Source organism: Tauraco erythrolophus, chromosome 4 (assembly GCF_009769465.1).
Source record: "Tauraco erythrolophus isolate bTauEry1 chromosome 4, bTauEry1.pri, whole genome shotgun sequence".
Lineage (NCBI taxonomy): Eukaryota > Metazoa > Chordata > Aves > Musophagiformes > Musophagidae > Tauraco > Tauraco erythrolophus.
Window position 1 is genome coordinate 60,857,383 of NC_141468.1, and position 9,870 is coordinate 60,867,252.

At 40.5% G+C, this 9,870-nt stretch overlaps 1 protein-coding gene across 1 annotated transcript; it reads left to right on the plus strand.

Annotated features, from left to right (window-relative positions):
• Window positions 1-453: 453 nt before the first annotated feature.
• PVALB (parvalbumin) lies at window positions 454-8,579 on the plus strand. Its single transcript, XM_009988864.2, has 4 exons — window positions 454-514; window positions 2,505-2,637; window positions 3,068-3,177; window positions 8,551-8,579. Exons 1-4 carry the CDS (start codon window positions 454-456, stop codon window positions 8,577-8,579), a joined length of 333 nt encoding a protein of 110 aa, XP_009987166.2.
• The last annotated feature ends 1,291 nt before the right edge of the window (window positions 8,580-9,870 follow it).

Below are 9,870 nucleotides of genomic sequence, written 5' to 3' on the forward strand. Positions count from 1 at the left end.
ACTCATCACCGAATATATCGGTGAAACTCGTCCTGAGTTACTAAAGCAAAAGGCTCTGCTCTGCACCACTAGCTCTTCCTCCGCACCCGAGAACTTGACCTTGGCACAACTCTTTCTCCAGCCGCTATCACGACAGACTCTGGCACTGCTCCGGTAAGGCTTAGGCTCCAGCCTCCCACGGAGCGACCCTCACTCGCGTCCTCCCCCACCCGGGTCCCCGCATCCCCTTCCCCTCTCTTTAGCCGAACCCTGTGGATTACTTGGTGCTCTGCAAACTGGAAAGCGACAGCCCGTGGCACTTCTCCACGCAGAGCTATAAAGCTGGCACGGCTCCAGCCTTTCCCGGTGTGCCATCCCCACACAGCACTGCAGCTTTGGTCATATGAGCAGAAATGATGAGAAAAGCACTTTTTAATCTTTTCGCACTTGCTTCTCTGTTCAAACAGTTGCAGGATGGCTATGACTGACGTGCTCAGCGCTGAGGATATCAAGAAGGCTGTGGGAGCCTTTTCAGGTGAGTGTTTTGGTTTTGTTTTTTTGTTCTTCTCTCCCCCCCTCCCCTTTTCCCTCCTTTCATCTCTTAGGATAGCAGTGCATTTATTTAAGCTTGGGGAAGAGTAGAGGATCCGACTAGACAAAATATCTATTGAGGGTGTTTTCAGAAGTGCAGTGAAAGCATGACAGGTTTATCAAGTGCAGGGCTGCATCCTCAGCAGAGTTGCCCTGCACATCAGAGGTGAAATATTTATGTTAAAGGAAGACCAGCAATAACTACGGACGGACTTGGTTTCTACCGAGAGGATACTTCCAAAGAGAACAAAACCCTTGCGAACCAGGGTGGATTATATCTTGATGTGGGATAGGGAAGTCAGCCGTGGATGCCGGCAGCTTTCCACTCACCCTGAAATTCAGTTTCCAGGTGTTACAGAACCGCCGTTTCTCGTTTCAAGGAGATAAGAAACCGCTCTTTTCTTACTTCCTATGCGAATCCCCGGGTGGGCTTTGCTTTTCGGGATGGAGCAGAAGGCAACAGTAGATGCAAGCGGGTGCACTGCTCGACTGCAGAAGCTTTCTGCAGGACGAATGGCTGCAGCGGTCCATACTTCCCTCTCGGACTCCTCTGGGTTTCACATATTCCCTACCCCTCTAATTCATTGCGACCCTTAAACCGACAGTAAGCCCTCTTCGTGCTGACAGAGATTCAGGTAGTTAAGGTTGCTTTCAAAGAAATGCCAGAAATCGTCCTCCGGGATGCACACGCTGCATCTGCCCGCCCCCCCCCCCCCCCCAACTGCCTGGCTGATGGCACCCGGGAGAGCAGCCCCTTTCTGTCCTGCTCCGTGCTGTGACCTTCCCGAACAGACAGAAGCGCCGAACCCGCTGAGCTCCAATAAACTCAGCAGCCGGAGAGTCGAAGGGATCAACAAACAAACAGCTTTGCTCGACCCGGCAGCTGTTTTTCTCATTAGCTTCCATTGTTCTAGGGCCGTCTCCAAGTCCCGAAGCAAACGCAATTAGCAGCAAGTAATGACAGATCTCAGTCAAGAAGATCCCGAAAGACTGTGCCTCCTTAATTTTGTGTAATAGGAAAAAGCTGCGGCGGGAATAAAGATGCGTCGGGGGGGGCGGGAAGTCCACAGCACGCTTTGGAGGTGACTGTATCGGATTTCTAATGGGCACCACAGTCGTTAGGCTCCGCGGGTGGGACAAAAGCGGGTGCGGTTAAAGGACAGGAGAGGTGGAGCAGGTAAACTCATTTGTCTCGGCTCCGATTTCAAGGACTCCGGGTTTGTTTTTTTCTCCTCCCCGGCGATGGAGCCTCGCAAGGTCTTACAGGCAGCACTACACTACAGCTCTCCCTTGCAGGGGCTGAGCCTACAAACCACGATCGCCTATACCTTTAGCGATCGGGACGCGACACTGATTTCTAGGAAGTCTCCTAGAAAAACGAAACAGAACTGAAATAGCCATGTGCTCGGAGACACTTCTCCTCAATGCTAGGCTGCTCCCCGGCTAGGCAAGAGAGGTTTGTTGTGTGTTGTTTTGTTTTTTGTTTTTTTTTTTCCCAGGGGTGGAAATATCAAAAAGTGACAGCGATCTAATAGTCGGAGTCTGCTCTCAGATGACTCTTAGCCTAAAACTTAGCGGAAAACAAAAAAAAAAAAAAGTGCTTAAGGCACTGAAATGAGGCCAAGCAGGTTAGACTTCAGCTCCCAACTCTATCACAGACTTCCCGTGTGACCTTGGGCAAGTCTCCATCCCTCTGTAGCTCAGCTCTTCATCTGCAAAACAGTGATGCTGCCCCTCTGCCCCTTCCTTTATTTCAATTAATGCCTGTGAAGCAGGGACAATGACAGCATGCACAGCTCGCTCCTGCAGTGGTGGGGCTGGACTGGGCCTCCCAGGGCAGGACATGCAGCAGTAAGGAAGAAAACCATGGGGATGTGTTGGTGTACGTTTCAATCATTATCCTAAGCAGTTCTCTGACTTTTCACCTCCTATAGCGGCCGAATCTTTTAACTACAAGAAGTTTTTCGAGATGGTAGGATTGAAAAAGAAGAGCCCAGAAGATGTGAAGAAGGTTTTCCATATTCTTGATAAAGATCGGAGTGGCTTCATTGAAGAGGAAGAATTAAAGTAAGTAAAGATACGTCCTTTCTCAAATAACCTCACCTTAAGAGTCTAATTTCCTGTTTTCTTTTCTACAAGATTCTAGACAATGGCACACAATTCAATCTCTTGACTAGTGTTCGTGTGCAATAATGAGTTGTTTGCTGATTACATGACCTCAGGAGTGTTGGAAGTAGCTGGCTGTAGCTTTTATTGCAGGACCCTGAAATACATGATTGATCAATACCTTACAGATCGTTCTTCGGTCAAACGTAGTTTCAGAGTAAAGCAAGCGCTCATCCTGAATGTTAAAGAAGGTCAACAACAGAAGATACAACCCTGGATTCCAACTCATATATCAAAACAGTGGTACTATTAAATACCGAGTGAAACTGTTCTGGGGGAAAAAAAACCCAAAACAAACCCTTTCCTCTTTTCCATGCTTCCTCTTCTTTAGGTTTGTACTGAAAGGCTTTACCCCAGATGGAAGAGACCTATCAGACAAAGAAACGAAGGCTCTTCTGGCTGCTGGAGATAAGGATGGTGATGGTAAAATTGGCGCTGATGGTATGTGATTAGAGGAGAAAACTTTGGCACTAAAAATCGAATACTACTCTTACGTTCTGAGGAAATCTAGGAACCACTGGGGGCTGTGACCTTCTGAAGGGCACGATTTGGATTTAATGAAATGCCAAGTCCTGCTAGGTTTACCATACCTTGCTTGCAGGCTTTAGGGGAAACAGCAGCCGAGTTCTGACACTAGAGGGGGCAGGAGTTTACAGAAACCCAGATAAGAGTTCAGACGCTACTGCACAGGGCTAAGGCCCGGACCAACTTCAATTAGTTTAATTTTTCTGTTGATTTCAGTGGAGTGAGGATCAGGATACTGAGAGTGCAAAGACCCCGGCTCGACTATAAACCTTAAAAGAGAGAAAGAAAAAAAGCTGAGTATCAGCATTTCTATTTGATGATTAGTAAACAGGAAAGTAACATGTAACTTAGCAAAGCAATGCTCTTAAAATTCAAAGTACAGTCAGTCTGCTATGGAATTTCTATACAATAACTATCTGTCCAGCTTTTGTTAGTGTTTGTGTGGGTCTTCACAGCTAAGAAAGCTTCTCACTCTCTTTTACTAAGTATGAGAACTACAAGAAAATAATAACTTTTCCTCTCTCAGCATTGCTTAAAAAAATACTGCTGTTCTCTATTCCCCTTGGAATGAATCAAATTAGCCCACATATAAAATTTCTCCTTTTTCCTCTTTCTGTATTCCTGAGACACACTGGAAGAGACAGGAAGAGATGGATTTCTGAACTAAATCTTTCCTCATTGCAGGAGATAGTAGCAGAAGTTTGTGGCCAGAGTACTAAATCACCTAGACAGCAGGCAATTGTTAAGTTTTCACCATATTGACAGGTCATATGATAGGTCGAAATCTAAAAAAAAAAAAATAAAAATTCTAAAAAAATCTAAAAAAATCTCATATCTCTCTGTGTTACCTGGGATTTGTAAAAAATGTTGTCTCTAAAAAAGAAGCAATTAAAAGAGGAATAAAAAGCAAAATGAGGTTAACTAACATAGTTTCCTAATTTAGAAGCTGAAAAAATGACATACACAATCAGCCACTGACATATTAGTCAGGTGATATACAAGCCAAACTGCCTGTTCATAGCAGACTGGCATATCAGTGCCTCTGATCCTGTTCCTAGACTAAAGCCTCTTAATTCCTCAGATCCTAATTATATCACGGTTGCAGAGGAGCAATTGTGAAGCACTGAGGGGAAGTTCCTGCTAAACTTTGGCAGTGCTACTGAACCCAAGGAGTGTGTCATTATTTGAAATTTCATACGCTTTATTATATGGGTCCTCCTTGTTCCCATTAAAACTAGTGGCAGTGGTACTAAAATTATTGGGCAAGATTTTCAGAAGAAAATCTGATTCAGGTAAGTAAGCTTACAGCTGATCCACCAACCTCACATCAGATACATTTTCAGTTACTCCCAGAAAGCTGCAAAACAAAAGCTGTATCAATTGGAATAAAAGAACTATGTTGCAGAATGATTTTGGCTTATACAAGAGAACACAGCATTAACTTTTTTATTTAAGATTGACCATGCTATTTTTTTTCTAAGTTGAAACAATGTCTGAAGACCAGTATATTGTAACCAAACAATATGAAACACCTACTTACCTTTCTTCTGCAAGTTTTACCCTTGCTTAACTTTGAACTGGAATTACTCTGAATTTAGACACGATAATGAGAAGAAAATGAAGAGCTTTTTTCTTTTGCTTCTTCTGGCCATACTCCTACTACACAACATTATCAGTTTCTTTTCCATTTCTTAAATTTGACTCTTACAGCAAATTGTTACACTAGGAAGGCTTGAAATACATGCAAAGTTATCAGCTGGGACTGTGACCAAAGGTTGAGGAGGGCAGATACTTTCCAGCTTTTCCTTCGGTTCATAAATCCAATTCCAGATTATAACTGCCTATGTAAACAAAATGTAGTCACGAATGTATATCACATTCGTATTTGGTACTGCGATGCTGTACTTGTGTTGCAAACCATTTGTTTGTTTCCCTGTAACTGAATTGTCGGGCATCACTTTTACCCCTTGTTTCAAACATCAGCTTCCTACACCCCTAAATGATCACAAACATGCAGCCTTTCACAGGGGTTAACGTTAATTCACTAGGTGGGCCTCTCCCTCAGGAGCCCACAGCATTTGTAAGAACTGACTTTCATGGAGTTTTGACACCACAGAGCCATCTTTCTCAGATGTATCATCACAAACGTTAACCCCACCCTAATCAGTCTTATTCCAGTTAGAGGCCTCACATTACAAATTTTCTCTTAGGTCTCCTGCTTTAAACCTTTTATCATTCCTGCAAGACTGTTCAGCTCAGAAATAGTTCCCCCAGCTTACCTCTTGTCCAATCAAGATTTGTGATTTGTGGCTCATCTGCCAGTTTCAAACAGTTGAAAACTTGCAGCCTGCTCATGCAAGACATGATCATCTTCTGTGTGATGTCAAGCCCCCTCCATCTTCCACTGATGTGAGCTGAAGATGACGAATTGGAAAAAAAATGCAGGCCAAGACCAGGTTACCTAAGAAAACTACAAGCATTAGCTTCCAGATTGGATTGGGAAGTGATGCTGAAGCAGCTCTGTCAGCTTCAGGAGAATGTTTATAAGAAAGAGGAGAAAAGAAAATGGAGATTTCTGCTCATAATGTTTTTTAAATCTGTTTTGTGTATTAGCACTAGACATGCACATCATGCCTTTCAGTTTCTTGATTTTAATAGACTTGAGAAAGTACATACAGAATTTAAGGATCATGCACTGTAAACAGAACAAATCCAAATTTTTATCCAAGTAAGTCAAAATCTTTTCCTTGATACAGCTCAACTTCTGCAAATATTTTAAAATATTTCCATTCTTTTCTTTAAATGTTGTAAAAATGAGACATCAAGCATTCGAAATTACAACTGGTAAGACACGGCCTTGCCACAGGTAAAGGTCAAGACAAAAAAGAAAAATCTTTTGCAAGTCCTTTTTTTCTTACCCCTCTTTGTGCTCTTGTATCTTCTAAAATAGTGTAAGTCATTACTTACATAGTTTCCTAAACAGATTTGTTATTTTACAGATAATATAAAAAACACATTCTGATGAGAGAAACCATTAGCCTACATGTCCTCTGTAATCATATCTGTCATTTCAATAAAATACTACAGGGTATGCATAAGGCTGGTATAAACTACTAAACTACACTGAACACAATGAAACAATCCTCTCCTTTTAAGTTAGAGACTTACACAAGACAGCTAGTAAATTATTTTACATGACAAAAAATAGCCTAAATCCTTGTAATTTAAACCAATTATTTGTGCAAAGAAAGATATAATTTTGTTCAGAAGGAGAATTAGAATTGGAAAAGACGATGTAGACAGTCTGAAGGACTCTTTCACTAACAGGCCAGTCAGAAGCAATAAACATTGACCAGACTGACCAAGAGGCAGGGGCTAATATAAAGTGCCTTATCTCAGAAGTTTTGCATATCTGAATACACTTGGTAAGAATATCTCCACAACTCACCTGTGGTTGGGCTAACCTTCATACGAAAATAAATAGTGAACGAGATCACAAGATTATTCAACTGGAACATCTTCGAAATATTTAAAGTACATTGAAAATCCTGGAAAAAGTATAAAGCACATAGTAGTTATTCATGAATGAGTATTTTACGGTTTGCTGGCTATCAGAAAATACCCGTGAAATATATTGCCATTAAGTGATAATATCACTATCAAAACGTATTATAGAAAATATTTGCCTGCAAGTCTGAATAACCTTTTCTAAATATATTCCGTAGATAGAAATTATTAATTTAGCTCTAGCAAGTATGACAACTTGTTCTAATGGAATATGCATAGTTAGTTTTCCCTTTTGGAAAGGTTTCATCAATTGCAGTCCATGTTTCTCTCTGCAAGATTTGTTCTTACAGTCCTTTAATAACCACAGCCTTTTTCCTTTTCTGCCCAGAACAGTCTGGGTTTCTATCACAAGTACTTTATGTTATCTCTTAAATTCAGTTTGCAACACTTTCGATCTATGTACCCACTGTGTACAGGATTTATACACATTTTGAGTTAAGTAATCTGCATCACTAATCCTAATTTGGATTTACATCTTTCAAAATGATGGATAAATTTGGATTTAATTTAAAGCCTCTGACACACTTATTTCTCAGTCCGGTTTGTCAGTGTTTGGCAACGTGTGTTTTGGACACATCATCAGAAGTGCTATCTGTTTGCACTCACCAGTCAGCAGAGTAAAGATCTCACTTGTTTAACATTTTGCAGTTGAACATTAGAATGTTCTTTAAAATGCCTAATTTTAATCTTCTGTCTTTTTTAGTTGCAAGACATTACTCTTCATTATGTCAAACTTCAGTAATTTTCTCTTGAGCCTTTACAGACGACTGCCTCCCCCCTTTGTCATTTTCCTCTCAGCTGATTATGTTAAACCCATAAACCACTCTCTCTGTATACCCTCTAATCCCTTTATCATCTTTGTTGCCCTTCTTGGGATTCCCTCCAGTCTGTCATTTTTGATGCTCCGAGGCACACGCAACTGTGCAAGGTATTCTCAGGGGTAACTGTTCCAAGGTTAGATGGAGTTAGGAATTATAACCTCCTTGGGTAATACAGTATTCAGAGCGCGGTATGCCAGGATACAAACGTGCCTTTTCCATGCTTTATCATCCTGCTGAAAGGTGTTATATACACACCAAAGCATAAAATAACCCCAAACTGCAAATAGATATATTTATATAAGTATTATGGACGTAACACTAATAAAAGCAACAGAGTGAAATACCGGTCCTCTGAGATCACAGGAATTTTTCTCGTCATCACTGATGTGGTCAAAATTGCTACGTAGGTTTGTGTCGGCCTTCTGTTTTTGTAATCTGTCATTTTCAGTCAATTTCGCATTACAAAATCGAGTTTAAATGTAATGTATTTATAATATAGGGACACAAATACTCTGCAAGACTCATTAATGATTCTCTTTGCCAAACTCTGATATAAAGGAAATTTATCTCACTGCAAAATTAAATTTCTAGTCCTTGCCTTCATCCCATTGAGATTTACAAACGAATAACAGAGAACTAATCAAGTTCTTCAGATGAATAGCAGTGGACAGTCTTGACAGTCTGGCATGTACAGCGTTTCTCCCTTACCCTCAAAAAATCCTTTCATTTCACTATAAGATTTCCCAAGTCATACTTTCCCTTTAATTAACTTGGATTTCTTTGTTCTTCTGTTACTGTGATCTTTCTGCTACATCAGTGTCTCTGTAATCATTGTAATATGCTTCCTCCTTATTTACATTTTTTTTTTTAAATATTTCTTTTAAATTTTTCCCTTCTCCAGAATTTGCAACTCTGGTGGCTGAATCATAAAGGCTTTGACCAATGCAAACCCTTCACCCATCCTTCACTGCCCAATTCCAACCACCTCCTGCTGACTGCTTTGGCTCCTGTTCTATTTATTTATGTTATTTTATACTCCAGCTCTGTTCTCTGCAATCCTGCAACTCTGTAATTGTGCTGAAAGACACTGTTAAAATAATAAAGGTCACATCAATCTGGGCTTTATTCTTTCTCACTATAACTTGTTTCTTGTCTCATGCAGGCTTGGCACACGCTGAGAGAAAATTTTACTTTTTCTTGCTGACATCCCTGCTGCTTTATCCCTAGCTAGGGTAAAGTAGGAAGAAATTTATAAAATTATTTGGGATAAAACATGCATATAATGAGTCATCCAGCCCAAGTTCTGAACTGTGGCAAAATTGACTGCATTATTTTTAAGCCGTCCCTGCTAAATGGATGCATACTCATAGCCTGGAAAATCTCTAGTGATGGCAATTACCCAACTTCATTTGGCAGTTTGTTCTTTTGACTTAATCAGTGTTATAGCTAAAAAGCATTTCCTAATATTTAACCTACATCTCCCCTGCTGCATTTTGGTGATCAGTAAATTGATGCTTGTCTGTACCATTTGTTAAATTTGCCTGGTGCAGGGGGATTTTGGGACAAAAGGCTTGACAGGAATATCAGTTGGTGCCAATCATGCATGGGGACACTTCGTAAACTATTAAAAAGCGGTCACTTCTGAAACACAGGATATGTTTACTAGCAGTGTTACACAACTATCTAGGACAGGAAGAATGGAATACTCAGAAGAAACAACAATATGAATTTCAGGAAAGGGGACACCAAGATCCAGGTCTGATGCTATTGTTGACATTCCCACTGTTAAAATAATACATAAAAAAATCCCATCAATCCCATTCTTCTAAAACTTTGCCAGAGATGTGAATATCTTTCTCTGAGTTACATATAGGAAACTGAGACTCAAGCTAAGGACATGACTAGGCAATAGTAAGCCTATTACAGAGCCAAGAGCTGAACACTTGTTTCCCAAATCCTGCTCAGTAACTTTGGCACCAAGCTCACGCTTTTTATCTTTTTTTTTTTTCCTCCCTTAAGCAAAGATTAAAGGCGTGTAAAAAAAACCCAAAACATTTTCAGTCAGTATCTTCCCCATATCTTGTCAGAACATTGATTACTACTGCAATAAAAAGAAAGGATATTTTCCATTTCTGCATTCCAAACTATTCCCTGCAGCAACAATACCTTATTCCATTCAGATTTATTATCACTAATTTAGCATAAACAAAAAGATAAAGCT